Consider the following 19,831-nt stretch of genomic DNA (forward strand, 5'->3'; position numbering starts at 1 on the left):
TACCACGGAACAACTAAGCCCGTGCATCACAACTACTGAGTCTGCGCTCTAGAGCCCGCGAGCCACAACTACTGAGCCTGCGTGCCACAACTACTGAAGCCCGCGCACCTAGAGCCTGTGCTCCACAACAAGAGAAGCCACCGCAATGAGAAGCCCGTGCACTGCAACGAAGAGTAGCCCCTGCTCACCACAACTAGAGAGAAAGCCCGTGCACAGCAACAAAGACCCAACCAAAAATAACTAACTAACTAAATAAGTAAATTAAAAAAATTACCTGATAATTCAAAGTAGTAAGTAAATACATTTTTAAAAATACACAAATCAAGTGTTTTTGGAAGAGTGGCAAGATACCTGGCATGGTTTTCCAGGACACGGAGTGGAGAGGAGGCAAAGCGAAGATCCCACATCTGGATCACTGGTAACCTGTCATCCTCAGAGGCAAGGACCATCTGAGTAGCAACATCAGGATGCCACGCCAACCCAGAGCAATGCATCTGTACATAGTGAAGGCTCACATTTTATCAGTCATACTATTTTATGAAAAGTCAAAATGAACATGAGGAATATGCCTTTGTTAAAGCAAAGAGTACCAAACATCAGCTCAGGCTTATTAAAAAAAGAAATCTTATTTATTCATTCATTATTTTAATCTATTTTTATTTATTTAAAATTTCAGTTTATTAAAAAACCCATACAACTATTAAATTCTATTAAACACTCTTAAACAGTAGTATTAAACATAAAAAGTTTAAAGGTTTTCAATTCAGCCAACCCTTTGATACACAAAATCATTCTGGGCCAGAATAATTCTATACCAAAAATGAGTTCTCCTGTCAAAATTGTAACCAGGGGAAAAGTTTTATATAAATTTAAAATTTTGTACTTTCAGAAAAATTAAAATAAAGAGGTAAGATTTTAATGACAAAAAAATTCATATCTTTCCTCTATTTCACCAGAAAAATCAAGATAAAGTATCTAAAGCAACAACTACTATTTCAATTTTCACATGGGATAAATTAACATTATTATTGAGAACTACCTGGAAGTTCAGATCCTATTAAGTGTTCCAAAAGATGACTGAAATGTTTATTGTATACTTTATTCCACTGAAACTTGTTTTAAAATTTTTGACTCACTGAAAAATAATACACTGAAGAAACATTCTTGTAAATAATGTTTTTTGTTGTTATTGTTGTTGTTTTTAAATTATATATGTATTCTCTGATTTAGGCAAACTCGTTTTTTTTAAATGTCCAACTAAACAATGTAATTAAAAACATATTAACAAGACAAGGCCTAAACTGTGTCTAAATTACTTTATAGCACATGATGACATAATATTAATGAATGTATAAAGCTGAAAATGTAATGTGTTATACAACAGCATATACTATATTAAGTGGGAGAACATCAGCTCACTTTAGCAGTGCCTAATCAGAAAAGATGAAGCCAGGAGTTGGGAAACTACAGCTTCGTAGTCATAAAATTACTAGCAGGGAAAATTTTTACATTCTTGAGAAAGCTAAAGATGAATTAAAAAGTTGCTATAATGCTTTGGAACAGCTAGCAAAGCAAAACAACCAGTATATCATGGAATAACCCCCTTGATTAACCAATCTTTTTCTTCATCATTAATATAACCAGTGTGGTTTAGTAGGAATTTTATTATTTTCCGCAAAGGAAAAAACCTCTCATTCCAACATGATTGGTCCATAAAAAGATAGGATTTGACTTTACAGAAATTTGATTTGTTGCCTACTCTGACAAACTATATAGGAATAGCTACAGCAGAAATAAAACATGTTTGTCACAAATCGATCACAAACTTACCCTGTTACTATGATCACTGACTTTGATGATGGGTTCATTTTTTCTAAGATCCCACACAGTGGCCCGGCCACTGGGATTGGCTGATGCCAAAATATGCTGAACTTGTCTGTTCCATGCAATGCAGCTGATATCTTCTGGGGGCTATAAGGAATAAACTACTAAAAGCCATTTCTCAATAATAATCAAATTTAACTGCAAAATCTAATTCTTTTTAAAAACTGGATTACTTAAAAATCGGATCTATTCATTCCAAAAATTTATTTTTATATTTTTAAGTTCTCAACATCATGCAATAGAGTTTAAAGCCCAGGTATATGCCAATTCAAGTATTTTACCTTGTTTATCACCAGGCATTTATTAAGCTCCTGTTACAAACCAAGCACTGTTTCTTTACTTTGCAACTGCCCCAAGGTAGCTAACAGACCACAAAGTAGATGCTGGTCAATATGACAGACATCTAGGCAGAGCAAAAGTTACAACCTAGACCTAGAAAACTATCTTTAATAAATGGTAGGCCACACACTATCATTATGCTACCTTTCAGATTGCCAGAATGTTAGGGCCCATTATAATGGCCACTCAAATTGAGTAGTCCATACCAGGGGTCCCCAACCCCCGGACCGGTACCGGTCCATGGCCTGTTAGGAACCAGGCCGCACAGCAGGAGGTGAGCAGCGGGTGAATGAGCAAAGCTTCATCTGATATGTATTTACAGCCGCTCTCCATTGCTCACATTACCGCCTGAGCTCCACCTCCTGTCAGCATTATGGTGAGTTGTGTAATTATTTCATTATATATTACAATGTAATAATAATAGAAATAAAATGCACAATAAATATAAGGCACCTGAATCATCCCGAAACCATCCCCCCATCCCAGTCCGTGGAAAAATTGTCTTCTGTGAAACCAGTCCCTGGTGCCAAAAAGGTTGGGGACCACTGGTCTATACAACATAAAGAAACTCAAGGAGGCAGGGGGAGGACTGTTCTTTCTCAACTTATTAGAATTACATAAGAATGAGGTTGAGTGTTTTTTAAAAAAATAAGTTTCCTCTCTAGTCTATGATTTTTATTATAAGGTTGGATATCGTTAAAATACTATATTATATAAAATACTATACTATATAAAATATTATATCTAAGAAAATTATTAAAGACTTGTCTATTTTATTTACTACCATAAGTCTAGTATATCAAACAGTGTCTGGCAGATGGTAAGTGCTAAATAAATATTTACTGTTGAAGGACTCACTGATACTCTAAAGAAACATATTTATTAATACTATGTTGAAGGAAAATCAGTGATATTTAAAAACTGATTTTAAACCAATATATTTTGTGTGAAAAAAACAAAGTGCAGAAAAACTGATTTTGGTTCTTTTGATTACATTGAAATCAATGTAATACCTGTGTTTTGGCTCCTGGTGTCATTGGAGTTGCAAAATTGTTTAAATCCCAAATGTAGATTTCAGATTCATTAGCACCAGAGGCCACCAGATTAGTCTGTAATAAGAAACAATTAACAACTAAATAGCACTTACAAATAATTAAGAGAACTCAGAATAATCCAATTCAGGGCTGGAAAGACCTGTCTGTTTTAAGCCATATAATTTTTCTAATTAAAAAGGCAAAATGCATGAATTCCTAAAAACTATGCATAACAATCTGAAATGTATATAGTTTTTTAAAGAAACATTATAAAATTCTATTAAACTAAAAAGACAATACATCTACTGACATTTTAATATAAGACATTAAAAAGTAATTGCATGGATAAATTCTTAATCATGCAACTATATGGGGATTACTGCTTGTGGTTTGCATCTCTGGAAGGGGACCTGATTGTGGGAGACAAAAATAAGTCACCAATTATTGGTTCAGACAAATAGCCAAATCCTAAAATAATGACATCTATCTCAGGATACCTCAAAGCCAGCCTCTGGAGCTGCACCAAGATAGGGCTAGTAAAATCTCTTATCTTAAATCCTCACATGTTTATTTATTAAACATTTTCTTTTATTGAGGTATAGTTGATTTACTTCAATTAAAAAAATATAGTTGTTTTAGTTTCTGGTGTACAGCAAAGTGATTCAATTATATATATATATATATGTATATATATATATATATAATCATATTCTTTTCCATTATGGTTTATTACAGGATACTGAATATAGTTCCCTGGGCTATATAGTAGGACCTTATTGTTTATCTATTTTATATATAGTAGTTTGTATCTGCTAATCCCAACTCCTAATTTAGCCCTCCCCGAGCACTTTCCCCTTCGGTAACCATAAATTTGTTTTCTATGTTTGTCCTCAGGTATTTACATTTCATTTATGCTCAATCTTGTTACATTTCATTTATGTTCAATCTAGTTCCTGGTGGCACAATTTTAGGATCAAAAAGACCCTAAAGTTGTGATACGAAGTACAGAAAGATAATGAGGTTCATATACTGACCTTCATCCTTTACTGTTCACTCTCGTTAATACTTCTATAAACAACTGACATATAACTATGAGAACAGAGGAATTCTGGTAGTAGCCACCTATGATACAAGACACTAACCAAAAATCAGCAGCTGTTTAATCCAATTAACAAAGAAATTAGCTATCTAATCTAAAGAGAAGATGCAGAAATGAAGAAGTTAGGGTTTCTATATTTCTATACCCAAAGTATCTATTTATAATACAAGAAAAATAACTATTTTAAACTTTCTTAAGATAATATTCATTTTCTGGTTATACTCAAGTATCCTAATAATTCAAGATCTTTATTTATTTTTAAATTTTATTTATTTATTTATTTATGGCCGTGTTGGGTCTTCATTGCTGCACGCTGGCTTTCTCTAGTTGCAGCGAGTGGGGGCTACTCTTCGTTGTGGTGCGCAGGCTTCTCACTGCAGTTGCTTCTCTTTGTTGCAGAGCATGGGATCTAGGCACATGGGCTCAGTAGTTGTGGCATGCAGGCTCAGTAGTTGTGGCGCACGGGCTGAGCTGCTCCGTGGCACGTGGGATCTTCCTGGACCAGGGATCAAACCCGTGTCCCCTGCATTGGCAGGCGGTTGTTCAACCGCTGCACTACCAGGGAAGCCCCTGAACCCTCCATTCTTCAAACAAATACACTCACTCATCAATCTGCACAGGCACAGTTTTAGCTTTCAATTCCAAGACTGAGGCCCAGCAGATTCATATACTTATATAAAATAAGCAGCACATTATCTCAAGAATTAAGAATAAATGTCAAAAGTCTAACCTGGAAAATGTTCACATCCAAGGCTCTCACTGGGCCAGTATGTTTGTCATTCTGGGCAATCACAACTTCCTTATCACCAGCTATAATTTTAGAAGGATCATAAAGAATAATATTTCCATTTTCACCACCTGCAATCAGAACTCCAGAGACATCTCCTTTGGAATCCATCTTATGAGGCCCCCATATCAACTTGTGGTACCTTTAAGAGAAAATGAGCAAAATAACTCTTTTTTGAAGTCAAATAAATGTAGAAAAGAATCTGAAAGTATACATTTAATTGTTTTCATAAATACTTCAAAAACACTGCTTCTCCTCTATTTTTGGTAACAGCATAACTTGGTGAAATGGCATTTTAGTTTTTATTTATACTCATACATACATGTTTCATTTTGTAATCTTAAAGAGTACAAAAACTCTTTTGTAGAGCTAATATGACAAAGTATACTTGATTTCTGTGTCAAAAGATATGAGCTTAAGAATGGTTTTACCATTTAGAATCTGTAAGACCCTAAACCAGCTACTTTGGTTCATTGATAAAATAGAGCTAATCAACCACCTCCCTGATTTTACTCGACTACAGAAGTACTCACTAACAAATTACCTGTTAAATAGTAAAGGAGTTAAGGGAGTCATCTGAAATTTTCTAAGAAAAATAATGTATTCTGAGAGTAGAAAAGGGACATTAAAATTATGTCTATTATGACAAGTACCCCATTGGTGGAGAATAAAAGATTATGGTTTGGCATGGTGGCAGCGTGGAGATATACAAGACAAATGGTGGTGAGGTGAAAAACTGCTAGACGAAAGGTATCTGGGGTTCCCATCACAGTGGGAGGGCTTGGAAGACTCTGGGAGGTCCCATGAGACTCCATCATTTGAACTGTATTGTTTGCTAATGTAAAACTCTTCACCAAAATTTGCCAAGCTATTAAGGCAATAAAGCATATTTTACTACTCAAAGGAAGGTGTCCTTCTCTGCATTATAATACAGCTTAAGTACTTGGAAAGGTGATCTAAACACCTACTGTATCAGAAATCATGTCAATAAAATTCTCTGTGAAATGTATTTTTAAATATAGATAAGTACAAGGGGAAAAAAAAACCAACCTCCATTCAGGGAAAATCACTATTAACACCTTAATATTCATCCAACTACTCCTTTTTCGAGTCGTACCTACCTTTTTTTGTAAACAGGTGAGATAAATGAGATAACAGAAAGTAACTCTACTATATCATAAGAAAAAAATACTAGAAACTAGAGCCTCTCCTTCCTATCCTACACGTTAACAGTCAATAGTAAAAAATTCAATAAAACAGATAGACACTTCTTTTACTTCCGTAGAAACGCACTCATATATTTTTTCACAAAATATTTCATGTCATTGATAGTATTCCTTACAGTTTCTAATAATGGAACATTTGTAGACACACTAGGCATCAACCACAACATATAACTGAATAATCATGTGAATTTAAGGTTGAATCTCATACCTGTGAGAAGAAGAGAAAGTGGCACAAGATTTCATATCCAAGGATGGATCAGAAAGGTCTAATTCAAATATCTCAAGAGAAGCACTGGTACTAAATGTTGCATCCAATTGTTGAGCAGATGTTCCTACATAAAATACATTCATGGTAACTACACATGCAAAAATAAAAGACTCAGAGAAAACCATACAAAATAATGCACACTTTTCAATTATCTCACTCATGAATGCTGCACTAGTGGCTGAAATCTCAGCACATATACCACTGAGCAGATGCTTAAATTACTATAGCAATAAGATTCTGATGCAAGGCTCAGAGATGATGTTTGTACGAGTGGGTAGTGAAGATAATTTTTTAAGCCTATAGATATTTTAAAACCTCTCTGTAAAAACAGTCCCATGCTTATAGTCACAAATGATATAACTCCAACTCTTTTTATATAAAAATGCTAGCACCAAGACTGTTCTTCATTCATTCAAACTGATATTTATTAACTTTTTTACATGTTATCTATTGTGCTTAATACTGGAGGAATAAAGATAAAGCACAACTCTACGAAGTGGGGAAGACACTCTAAATGTAACAGACCATGATTAATGCTATGATGTACAAGCACAGAACTCAGCTGATCTGAAGGTTGGACATTATCTCGCCAGGGAAGGAGAGACTTTCTAGAGGAGATGAAGCTTGAACTGAATTTTAAAGGACAAGTGCAAATAAGTCAGATGTGGAAGAGAAGAAATTAGGTGACTCATACTATCTTCTCTCTGTTGAACTTACCTGTAGCTAGGTAAATGGGATGATTCTGGGCAGGGCTCCATGCCTGCATGGCTGTACGATCTATTTCCTTTAACTTCATCCTGCTAAAGAGAATATTTCACACAGAAATATAATAAACATGTAATATGGAACAAAGAAACTTTTTTTTACATAGAAATATACTAGACAAACCAATACATCATTAGTAGTGCTGGAATGCCAATAAGTCAAATTGGTCTAGGTATCATTTGTTGGGAAATGTTCAATATTAGAAAGAAGAGAAACTTGTTAAATTATTTTGAGACAAACATAGGGCTATTCTAACTGTTTACAGATTATAGCTCTTCAGTTGAAAAATCAGTCTGGAAAGAAACTTGCAAAAACAGGGACAGTATTTGGTTAATTAATCTTGGTACACAATATGTTTCTCAGACAAAGACAATATGGGTGGCAGTATATCAGGGGTAAGAGAAGGCACATAATAAACAAAGTGCATCTTCCTGGAGCAGGATTACTCAACGATAAGAGCAGTTTGAAAAATTAATTTAAATTAAAATAGACTAACACAGAGAAGAATAAAGCAAACCCACAGATTTGATAAAGATAAAGCAGAAAATTTTTTTTGAATGGTCACTCCAAGCTACAGTCCCACATGCCATTATTTTATATATTCTCTGTTAAAGTTACTCTGGTAGAAAAATTCAGGAGGTACTGTGCTATAGCATTAAAAAAATTTTTGTTATTTTACATAAATGCATTCACATGGCATAGTATTCCACTGTAAGATGTACCATAACTTAATTACTTAGTCTGCTACTGATGAACACCTGAGCTGTTTCTAATCTTTTGCTGCTGTTTACAAACGATGCTGAAATAAATGGCCATATATACGTTATTTCACTCCTGGGCAAGGAAAGCTGTAGATTTCCAGAGGTAAAACTGATGTGTTAAAGGATAAAAGTAATTTTAATTTTGATGGATACTGCCAAGTTACCCTCCATGGCAACTGTACTTTTTCATACTCCCAAAGTAGCTGCTGCCCTACAGACCTTCCAGGGTAACCAGCATGATAGGTGAAAAATGTTAGCTCTGGATAGTTGTAATTTGCATTTCTCATACTATAAATAACGTTGAACATCTTTTTTTATATGGTTATGGGTCATCTATATTTCCTTCTCTGTCACCTTTTCTGTCTATTCTTGTCTATATCATTTGCCCATTTTTCTATTAGGCTGTCAGACTTTATCTTTGATTTTGCTTATTTTTTTTTACCTTCCACAAAATTTCCATTTTTTAAACATAGATTTTATTTATCAGAGCAGTTTCAGGTTCACAGAAAATTTGAGTGAGAAGTATAGAGAGTTCCCACATACCTCCCTCCCTTGCCCTATTGCCTCCCAAACGCAGCCTCCCCACTCATCAACATCTTGTACAGCGCAGTGGTAAATTTGTTACAATCAATGGATCAACACTGATACATCATTATCAACCAATGTCCATCGCTTCCACTAGGATTCACTCTTTGTGTTGTACATTCTATGGGTTTTGACAAATGTATAATCCACCATTTTAGTATCATTCAGAAGCTTCCCTGCCCTAAAAACTCTCTGTGCTCCACCTATTCATCCCTCTCTTCCTCTGTCCCTCCTCTTCCCTTCCTCCCTGGTAACCACTGATCTTTTTTACTGTCTCCATAGTTTTGCCTTTTCTGGAACATCATTTAGTTATAATCATACAACATGTAGCCTTTTCAGATTGGTTTCTTTCACTTAGCAATAGGCATTTAAGGTTCCTCAACGTCTTTTTGTGACTTGATAGCTCATTTCTTTTTAGCACTGAAAAAATATTCCATTGTATGAATGTACCATGATTTTTATTTTTTACAGTCAAATTTATCACTTTAAAAAACCTGGTTTCTGAATTTTGATTAGTTAGAAAAGGCTTTCTGCATGCTGAAGTTATGAAGACATTCATCAATAGTTTTCTTCTAGCAAATTCATTTATGGCTTATTCTTTTATTTTTTTTAATTTTTTATTGTTGTTGTTGTTGTTGCGGTACGCGGGCCTCTCACTGTCGGGGCCTCTCCCGTTGCGCAGCACAAGCTCCGGACGCGCAGGCTCAGCAGCCATGGCTCACGGGCCCAGCTGCTCCGCGGCATGTGGGATCTTCCTGGACTGGGGCACGAACCCGTGTCCCCTGCATCAGCAGGCGGACTCTCAACCACTGCGCCACCAGGGAAGCCCAATTTATGGCTTATTCTTTAAATTCTGACTCACTTGAAATGTATCCTGATATACAATGTATATACAAGGTTTATCTTTTTCTTATTACTCCAAAACCATTTACTGAAAGTTGTTTTTTCTTACTAATTTTAGGTATTACGTTTATCATGTACTAACTTCCATACTTAGGTTTATTTCTAGATTTAGTATTTAGGTTTATACTCCTATACGTATTAGGATGTAGGTTAGGATTTACATTCCAGTATTTATTTAGGTTTATTTTGGGATTGCCATTCCTTATGTCCATTTGTTTATTTACATGCTAGGCATGCCACTGTTTTAAATACTGAGGCTTTATATGAGCATGATTTCAATAACCCCTATCCACTGCTTCCCCAGCACACACCCCCACCCCATTTTCCTTGCTATTAGTTTTTTTTTTTTTTTTGCGGTACGCGGGCCTCTCCCGTTGCGGAGCACAGGCTCCGGACGCGCAGGCTCAGCGGCCCTGGCTCACGGGCCCAGCCGCTCCGCGGCATGTGGGATCTTCCCGGACCGGGCCACGAACCCGTGTCCCCTGCATCAGCAGGCGGACTCTCAACCACTGCGCCACCAGGGAAGCTCTACTTTTTTTTTTTTAACTAAACTTCAGAATAGTTTTTGTCTAATTCCAGAAGAAAAATAGAATGTTAGTGTTTTTTATTGAACCTGTACCCAAATTAGTAAATTAATTTATGGAGAACTGACACAATGTTGAATCTTCCTATCAAGAACTTGGTGTCTTTTGATTTAAGCCTTCTTTTTTATCTTTCAGTATCGTTTGAAATTTTTTTGATATATTGGGTTTGCTTACTCCTAAGTATTTTCTTTTGGTTTGTAAATGTGGCTTTTTCCCCCTTCCATTATAATGTCTATGTTGTTATTGTTATATGAAGGCTAATGATTTCTTTACATTCATTTTTAATCCTGCTATCTTATTGAATTCTCTTCTTGGAGTAGTGCTTCAGTAGATTCTGTTGGGTTTTCCACGTATACACTCATACCATGTGCCAACAGTGACAGTTACTTCCTCATTTCAAATTGTCATTCCTCTGATATCTTTCTCTTGTGTGAGCTAGCTAGTACTAATAGTACCATATCCAACAGTAGTGATAACAGCGATATTTTTGTCTTGTTTTGTTCATCAGTGAGAAAGCCTATTGTATCACCACTGAGCATGGTTTTGGAATTTGAGATATACATACATATATTTTTGTGTGTACATATACATATATACGCACGTTTATATCTGTACAAGATACATATATATACAAATATATATGTGGAAATGGCCAATGATTACTGTTTTACTGAATGCTACTCATAAAGACTGGGTGTTGAATTTCGTCAAATGCTTTTTCATTAGGTAATTGGAGAGGACCATATGATTTTTCTCCCTAGGTCTACCAATATAACAAATTACACTAACAGATTTCCTAATATTGAACCATCTTTTCATATGCTGAATAAACTTCTCTTGACCATGATGTATTGTTCTACTACTGTGCTGCTAGATTTTGTCTATTTAAAAGTTTCACTCCTAGAGCCTTAAGTGAGATTCAATCGATAGTTTTCTTCTTTTGTACAGCCTTTGTCAGGTTTTGGTATCAATGTTATACTTGCTTCATAACAAATGTGGGAGTTTTTCTATGTTCTGGAACACTTTCAATAATAGCATTGGAATTACTGGGTCTTTAAAGATTTAACAGAATTCTCCTGTGAAACATCTGGGTCTGGTGCTTTTTGGGGGAAAGTACTCCTCTGGTAATTTTCTCTATTTCTTCTATGGATACTGATCTATTTGAAATTTTTTTAAATTAATTTATTTGGCTGCATTGAGTCTTCGTTGCTGTGCGCAGGCTTTCTCTAGTTTTGGTGAGTGGGGGGTACTCTTCATTGCAGTGCGCAAGCTTCTCACTGCGGTGGCTTCTCTTGTTGCAGAGAACGGGCTCTAGGCATGCGGGCTTCAGTAGCTGTGGCACGCAGGCTCAGTAGTTGTGGCACACAGGCTTAGCTGCTCTGTGGCGTGTGGGATCTTCCCAGACCAGGGCTCAAACCCATGTCCCCTGCATTGGCGGGCAGATTCTTAAACACTATGCCACCAGGGAAGTCCTGAATTCTCTTTATTCAAGGTCATTTTTTGTAAATTACATTTACCTATGATACTCCTTTATTTTTTCTTACAATTTTCTAATTTATTTGTTTAGACTCAAACACAGACTCATGATTCTTTTACTCAATGTTATTATTTTTTAATATTTATTTACTTATTTGGCTATGCCGGGTCTTAGTTGCAGCATGTGGGATCTTTGTTGCAGTATGGGGGATCTGTAGTTGCGGCACACAGAATCTTTTTTTAGTTGTGGCATGTGGGATCTAGTTCCCTGACCAAGGATGAAACTCGGGCCCCCTGCATTGGGAGCTCAGAGTCTTAACTGCTGGACCACCAGAGAAGTTCCCCATAATTCTTTTAATTTGTGCTGTGTATGGTGATTAGTCCTTATTTATTAAGAAGATTTGGGTTTTGTTTTCCCCTACCCTCCTTTTAAAAATTAACTTAGCTACTGACTTGCTTACTGAGTATTTACAAACAGCCAAATTTTGGATTTACTTATTCCACTTTTCTTGTTTTTGAATTCGTTAATTTCTGCATTTATTTTTATTAATTCCTTCCTTGTACCTTCTTTTGGTTTACTTTGTTCTTTTTCTCACTTTTTAGTTAAATGCTTCACTTATCCATTTTTATTATTTCTTTAGGCTTTGAATTTTCTCTGCACACTGCTTTAACTGGATCCTGTACATTACTAGTGTTTTCATCATTTTGATCACCCATTTTACAATTTCCATCTGTATTCTCCATTGATACAACAGTTTGAATTTAATATCCAAGTGGAGGGGCCTTTATTTTTACTGCATTGTGATTTTTCTGTACAATTTCTTCTTTATGAAATTTACATAAGTTTTCTTTGGGGCCTATGCAAGTTTTTGTTAATGTTCCAGGAGACCTAAAAAGAAGGGGTGCTCTGTTTTCAGAGTTCAATATATGTTAATCAAGTCTACCCTACTGACTTAATTGTTTAAGTCTTCTATATCCTTATTATTATTTTTCCCCCACTTGATCTGTCCTGGATCAAGAACATCAAATTAAAAGTATCCTGCTACTAGTGCATTTGTGCCTATTTCTCCTGGTGTCTCCTAAAACTTGCTTTATGAAAGTTACTTTGTTATTCAGTACATAGTTACATATTTACATATTGAATACATAGGTAGACAGATATTCACAATGCTAAATGTTCACTGTCAGATACATATTTTAGCTTTAGAGGATATTTTTCATCTTAAATAATGCCTTTGGGCCTGAATTTCACTTTGTCTCATATTGAGATCAATAGCCTAGCTTTCTTTTTATTTGCCTTTATGTGTGCTCTTTGGCATTTTCAACTTCTGAACCATTTTGTTTTCCCTGGCTATCTTGAATACAGTGAAAAAAAATCAGGTTTTGCTTAGTGATCCAATTTGAAAATTTTTTAATAGATTAGCTAATAAATGTATTTAAAATTTACTGATATGACAGAAATGGTTACTCTCATTTCTATCATAGTCTGCTATGTTTGGTTTTATAATGTTAAAAAATGTCTTTCACTGTTATCTATTTTTGTGTGTATTTTTAATTTTTTTGATATTCGAGTGATTTGTATTTTTGTTGTAGTATATGTTTCTGGTTCCATCTTTGTTACTATAATTTTAAATAATTTCACTTAGTACTATTAATCCTCTATTTCTTTACACAGTTAACTACTATGAGCACTAATAAAATTAGCTTATATAATCTTACTGCCTCTCTTGCATCACACAGTTATAATCACAGTATTATCTTTCTCAGTGTTTACCTTTGTACTGCTAAATATGCTTATACTTCTACTAACTGATTTGTCAGCTTTAAATGATGTTCTTTGACTCCTAGCCATTATAGATTAGGCAATCCACAAACTTATTCTCCCTCCAATTTTCTTCTTACTTCCCAGTTCTCTGAATTTTTTACTTTTACAACCAATTCCTACATCATCAGATATTTAACATGTACATTTTATTCTTTCTTCCTTATTCCCACTTTTATTTTAGCCTCAGGTCTATCGTAGTTAAATATACTCAATGTTCTCCAACAGTACTCTTGCCAGTTTTCTTACTCATCTTTGGAGGATGAAGTTCATCCTCTAGCAGTTTCCTTAAGAGGGCCTTAGACTAAAAACATGCCCTGAGTCTTACATGTCCAAATTGTTTATACTTGATGAACATTTTACAGATAATAAAATGAAGGCACAGAAAGATTAAATAATTTGAACACACTAGCAAGGGGCAGAGCCAAGATTTGAACTCAGAAGTTTAGCTCCAGAGTCCAAGCTCTTACTTGTTATTACAACAAGCTCAAGTATTCATTTTTAATCATGGAAGAAATATTAACATTTAGGAGAAATAATGAATGGCAAAGAAACTACAATGCATGATAAAATTAAGGGAAGAAGACATGTATTTTAGAAACAGCCTAGTTTAGGCAAAAGTGGATAGAAGGCTGAATCACATAGCTTAGAGGCAGGGCCTCTGGAGTTAATCCTCAACTTGAATACTGGGTCTGTTACTTTTGACACCTTCGACACATTATTTGACCTCTCTGAGCCCCAATTCCTACCTACGTTTGTAAGATGGGGTTAAGAGTGATTACCTCAGGGGATATTGTGAGGTTGAAATGAGATAATGTATTTTACAGAGGTCCAAACACAATACCGAGCACATAAATTAAAATGTGTTTTAGTTCTAATATGCTAACTACTTTAAAGATTATTACTATCATGAGATTAATCAAGAAAACTGCACATCTAGTTTCCTAAGATTATTGTGAAGAAAAAAAGGGAAAAAACCCCCCAATTTTCTAAGAAGTGAAAAAGAGGCCTATTTTCTTTATATGAAATGCCCTCTTTTTCCTCTCAGCCAACTGTCTTGAATAATAAGTTCAAATCCCAGGTCCTTCATGAAATCTGCCCTACTGGTCCAATCCACACTGATTTAAATAGTCTCTTAACTCTTCATATTAGTCTGTACCACACTTCAAGCATCTTACAATAAAGTGTCTTATTTATCTTAAAAAAACTTTTAACATTCTATTAGTACATGTTGTTTATATATTTTCCCATTGCCTGTTTTACCAACTGTTTTATATGTCATCTTGTCTCACCACATCGACAAATACTGTCTTTTTTTCAATCAAGTGTTACAGCTTTTACCCTTTTTGGACTCAAAATTGCTTAGCACAGAGTGAGATACACAGACAGTTTTGCTTGATTGATTTTGAATGTCTGTATTTATGGGAATTCAAAAAGACTGATGAGCTAGAAAGACCAATTTCAAGTAAAATATTTAATTTTTAAATTCTTCACTGTTTAAAACTTAAGTTATTTAAAAAACAGGGGAAAGTACTAAAATGCCTTTAGAATAATTTCTAAAAGTGAAAACAAAATAGCTACATATCTATATAAATTTTTTTAAAAACCCAACTGAATATAATTACAGTATCTTTAGAAGTAAAGGTACAACAAGGGCTACTGAATTCATGAACACTTAGTTAATGTGTAACATTTACTGAGAGAGAGAGAGACCAACTCACAAGAACATAAAATGGTAAGTAGGAATTCAAAGCATTTATAAAGTCTATTTCTTGGCCTTAGTACTCAATGTTCCACCAGAAGCAGTTCCACTTATGAACCTGTACTGAACATAAGGCTTAAATACCGTTGTTTAAAAAAACATCAAATCACTCTACTACAAATGGCCTAGAACTACATTAAGCGGTCTGAATCTAATTAGACAAGAATACCATAAACAACATATTACAATCATTCTCAAAACTATTAAGGATACTATGGAAATACAGCTTCATCTAGATACACGTGTATTTCCTTCTCTTCAAAATGACCATTTAGTTGTAACTAGTTTTCTTGAAAATATAAAGAAAGAAGTCTTAGATTAAAATGTGTATTTCCCAAGTGAGACTTGCTTTAAAAACTTTGTGTAATTTTTTTCAATATTGTATGTGATTAGAATTCACACTATGTAGATTTTTTTCATTCAAGACTATTTTACACAGAACATAGCTGTGAAAATATTAAAAGAAAATTGTGAGGACAATAGTTTGTTTACATGTACCCCCTATAAGACAACATCTATAGCACAACAGTCAAAAGTATGGAGACTGGAGCCGACATCCTTGGTTTAAATCCCAGCTTCACCATGTCCTAGCTCTGACTTTAAGCATCTAACTTTATCTATGTGTGTCATGGCTAACCACTTGGTAAAATAACTGTAATAAAAGTACGCCATAGGTTTGTTGTGAGAATTCACAGAGAACAGTCCCTGGCACCTGGTCAATCAATGCTTGTAAATGGCAGCTAATACAAAAGTCACAATTTAAAATGTTTACCCCAGTGAATCTTCAAAAGAATACATCTACTGAAGAAAATATATGATCTGGAAAACTTATATTTATTCATCCAAGTTTCTCTCCACAGCAATTGTGTGCAGTTAAGTGAAAACTTTTTTTCTTTCTGCATTTTCTAAATGCTAATTTTGTGAAGCAACACTAAAACCCAACAGTGCTATTCTCTAAAAAAACACCAACCTTACAAAGCTACATATAGAGCTGACCTAAACCAGAAAGTAAAAAGTGCAAGAGGTAACAACTGAAAACTCTTGACTCCCAAACCAGGAACACAATCCCTAGCTGCCACTGTTTTTAGTAAAAATCCATCTTGTGTGGGCAAAATACCCCATTATGGATGGGCACATTTGTTCTAGAGAATTTGTTTAATGTTATTGATGTTCTAGGCTCATCTCACTCAACAAAAACCAAATCAAAGAAGCAACTGTGCATTGGCGAACTAAATGGAGTCACACTTATCTGCAGTCTTATTTAATAAACAAAACTGAACTAAATGGTGTCACGCTTATCTGCAGTCTTAATAAACAAAACTTTCTGAGCTGAAATTAACTTACTTAAGAATGACACTTCTAAAAACAATTGAAAAATCAACTTAATAATATCAGCTTACAAGAATCTTTAATTTGGGATTTGTAAACCTCATGAAAATATACAGAAAATCCTACCCGTGTGTATATGTGCATATTTCTAGGAAGATTATCCAATGGTTTCATCAGATCCTTCAAAGAGAGTGGAATCCCAAAAGGTTGAGAATCATTGCTCTTTACAGTCTACAAAAAGTTCTTTCCGTTCTTATGCTATTACTTTCAGAAAAGAACTTGCTTATATACAATTAAGGAATATAATTGTAAATCCACTCAAAATCTCACATTTCCTAAGTAAATTTAGATGTGTGTAACAGAAATTCACAACAACAAAAACACTTCAACTTATCCAAAAGTTCTTAGAGTCTACGAAACTTTCCCAGAGCTGTAATTAAGGGACAATGAGAAACCAGGAGCACAGAACCACTCAGAAAAGGTAAGTAAACTTTAGCCAACTCTAGAACAATCGTTATGTACAGAAAACTTAAGACGGCATGAAACAAGGACGAGGCTCATAATTATTGATTAAATAGAGTTACCGTTGCCCACAAATACAATCAAATTTCAGTTTTCTGTGGTTAGAAAGACAGTTTAGGAGGAAGGATTTGTCACAGACCATCAATGCAACTTCAGAATGACCTAGGTAAAATTAGTTCCTTGCGCTCACAGAAAAGTTTATAATGTTCATAAGCCCAGGCAATATTTTGATTTATTTTACACCTGCCCCGTAATTTAACCTCGTATAATAGTAACTTATTAGCAAAAACATACAACACTCAATGATACTTCCTTCGAGGTATAGGCTGCGACCGGCGACTACTGCCCTTAAAATAACCCAATCCTGGTTAAATGACAACAATCTATAGTTAAAACCTACGAACCTTTAAATCTGGCAACAGTTCAAATAGCAACAAAAAATCCCAACCAAACTAAAGTCAACCAAAGTAATCCTGAGGTTTGTTTCCTTCCCTCGCCCTTGGGGACCGCACCTCTTTGTGCACAAGGATCTGAAGGTCTCCTAACCTCAGACGCCAGCTACGGGCGCCGGCAGGACACCCTGTCGCAAGCCTCAGGGGCGCCTCTGCTCAGCAGTGGAAACGTCGGCGGATGCGGACCGGGTGATCCCCGAAGCAGCCGTGACGCCAGGCGTTGACCCGCCGGGCCCGAAACGAAGACCCGGGCGCGCCTCCACCAGAGGCCGGGCCGCAGGCTGGCGGCGACCAGCGGAGACCGAGGCCGGGATACCAGCGTTGGCCCAGGCTCTCCCTGAAGGGCCCAGGGCCCTCAAAGAGGAAAGAAGGGGACAGGCGAACACACCTGGCGGGGACCCCCGGCGACCGGTTCCTACAGTAGCGCCGCTCTCGTCGGACTGTCCCAGCATTCGCCACCGCCCCTCCTCCTGCCCAGGGCCACCTCCACGTTCCGCTCCAACGTGGCAGCCGCAACCCCGCCCAGCCGGCTGTCCGACGCTTCCGGGAGCGACGCCTTGCCCCGCCCGCCCCGGCGCGCTGCCGGCCACGGCACTTCCGGGAGCAGTGGTGGAGGAGGGGGCTCGCTCCCGCGCCGCGCGCGCCCCCGTGAGGTTAAGGATCGGTTCTCGGCGGCGGCGTGCGGTGGCGGCCAGGACGACGCGAAAAAGAAAAATCCTGCTGGGTGTAGCTGCCTAGCGGAAGAAAGGCCCCGGCCCGCAGGAACGCCACGTAGCACTGGTCCTGTAAAACGTCAGCAGCCCCCGCGACACTGCCAACGCGACCAGCCACCGAAAATCGGGCTGCAAGGGCCTTATTGCAGCAACCGTAACTGTGACTGGGATTTTAAAATTGCTTACTTGGTTCTACTGAGACTTCTTTAAAACCAAACGGATGTTTATACCCAAAGGCTGTTGTGGACGTACTTGATTTGTTACTCTAAAGAGGCATACTGGGGTAAATAAGGTATTCCAGTTAGTATCCTGCGGTACTATTTGAGATGTTAGCATTTGCCTTCAGTCACTCTAACTATACTAGTTTCACCAGAGCCTGGCATCTAATTAGCGCGTTGCCTGGATGTTGTTTCTAGTTTACGGAGGAATTATTTCACAGCGAACAAAGTAAAGCCAGAGGAAAACCACTTGCTAAAGTACAGAACCTGTATAGTTCTCTTCCCATTACACCAGTCAAGGGTCTTTTCTAAACACCTTTACTGGAAGTAGTTTCTCTTTTTTGCACACACAAAGCAAGATATAGCAAACACTCTTATTTAAGACAGTAGGCACATTTGTACTCACTGTATTCCTTCCAAAACCCTTTTAGCGTTTTATACTTCTGGTTCCGTTTAAAAAGCAGATTTACTTCTGTAGGGCTGAAGTAGACCTCGAGTCTTAGGAGACAGTTGCTAATTTCTAGAATTCTAAAAAGGCTTCCATTTTTACTTACCGCTGCAAGGACTAGTCTACCTAAAAAGGTGTCAATAAAAATCCCTGACTTAAAAGTGGGACCATCATTTGAGTCAAGTGAAAAGAAACATTGAATTTCGTACTGCCCCATTTCCCAAAGATCCCCCGCCCTACTACCTGGAAGTGTGCAATGGTATGGAAAAGTATTCGTAACAACTTTCTCAAAACTCAATGATGCAAGCAGTGGTTACATTCTTTGGTATACAATCGTACAGTTTAATTACATGTCCCTGTTGCATAAATCAAACTGCAAACCTCTCCACCCCGGAACCCCCTTTTGTAGGCCCTGTGAGCTAAGAATGGCAAAAGAAAAATGTTTCATGAGAAAACTACATGAAATTCAAATTTTTGTATCCACAAAGTTTTATTAGAACAGAGCCATGCTAAATGGTTTATGTTATTGTCTATGGCTGTTTTTGGTGCTACAAGGGCAAACTTGAGTATTTGCTAGACTATATGGCCCGCAAAGCCTAAAATATTTACTATATGGCCCTTTACAGTAAAGTTTGCCAACCCCTATTCTATTAGACAGGATTTTGCCTACAAATGGATTAATGCTTGAAGTCCAAATGAGATATTTAGTATTATAAATTTTTATTTCAAAGCCTTGATGTAGTAGCATACAAAGAATGTGAAAAATGTCAATTATATATGGTTATAAGGCTAAAATATAGTGGTTTCTAAACTTGATGTATTTATATCTGGTTGAATACAAAGACTCCTTAACT

The 19,831-nt window shown here is 36.4% G+C and overlaps 1 protein-coding gene across 19 annotated transcripts in view; it reads right to left on the reverse strand.

Annotated features, from left to right (window-relative positions):
• The window catches only part of SEC31A (SEC31 homolog A, COPII coat complex component), a 67,559-nt gene extending 49,459 nt beyond the window's left edge, over positions 1-18,100 (reverse strand). For 15 of the 19 annotated variants that reach the window (XM_081241700.1, XM_081241697.1, XM_081241696.1 and 12 more), the window contains exons 1-7: positions 17,987-18,100; positions 7,355-7,437; positions 6,578-6,701; positions 5,087-5,285; positions 3,237-3,332; positions 1,831-1,971; positions 352-494 (exon numbers count right to left, since the gene is read on the reverse strand). In XM_081241700.1, the coding sequence (XP_081097826.1) occupies positions 352-494; positions 1,831-1,971; positions 3,237-3,332; positions 5,087-5,285; positions 6,578-6,701; positions 7,355-7,433 (782 nt within the window). In that variant the 5' untranslated portion in view covers positions 7,434-7,437; positions 17,987-18,100. Of the gene's footprint in view, positions 1-351; positions 495-1,830; positions 1,972-3,236; positions 3,333-5,086; positions 5,286-6,577; positions 6,702-7,354; positions 7,438-17,658; positions 17,952-17,986 lie in introns of those variants that run through there. The other 4 variants (XM_081241701.1, XM_081241703.1, XM_081241702.1 and 1 more) reach the window with 4 other exon arrangements.
• Between the last annotated feature and the right edge of the window lie 1,731 nt (positions 18,101-19,831).

Source organism: Mesoplodon bidens (genome assembly GCF_964165515.1).
Source record: "Mesoplodon bidens genome assembly, chromosome: 1".
Taxonomy (NCBI): Eukaryota; Metazoa; Chordata; class Mammalia; order Artiodactyla; family Ziphiidae; genus Mesoplodon; species Mesoplodon bidens.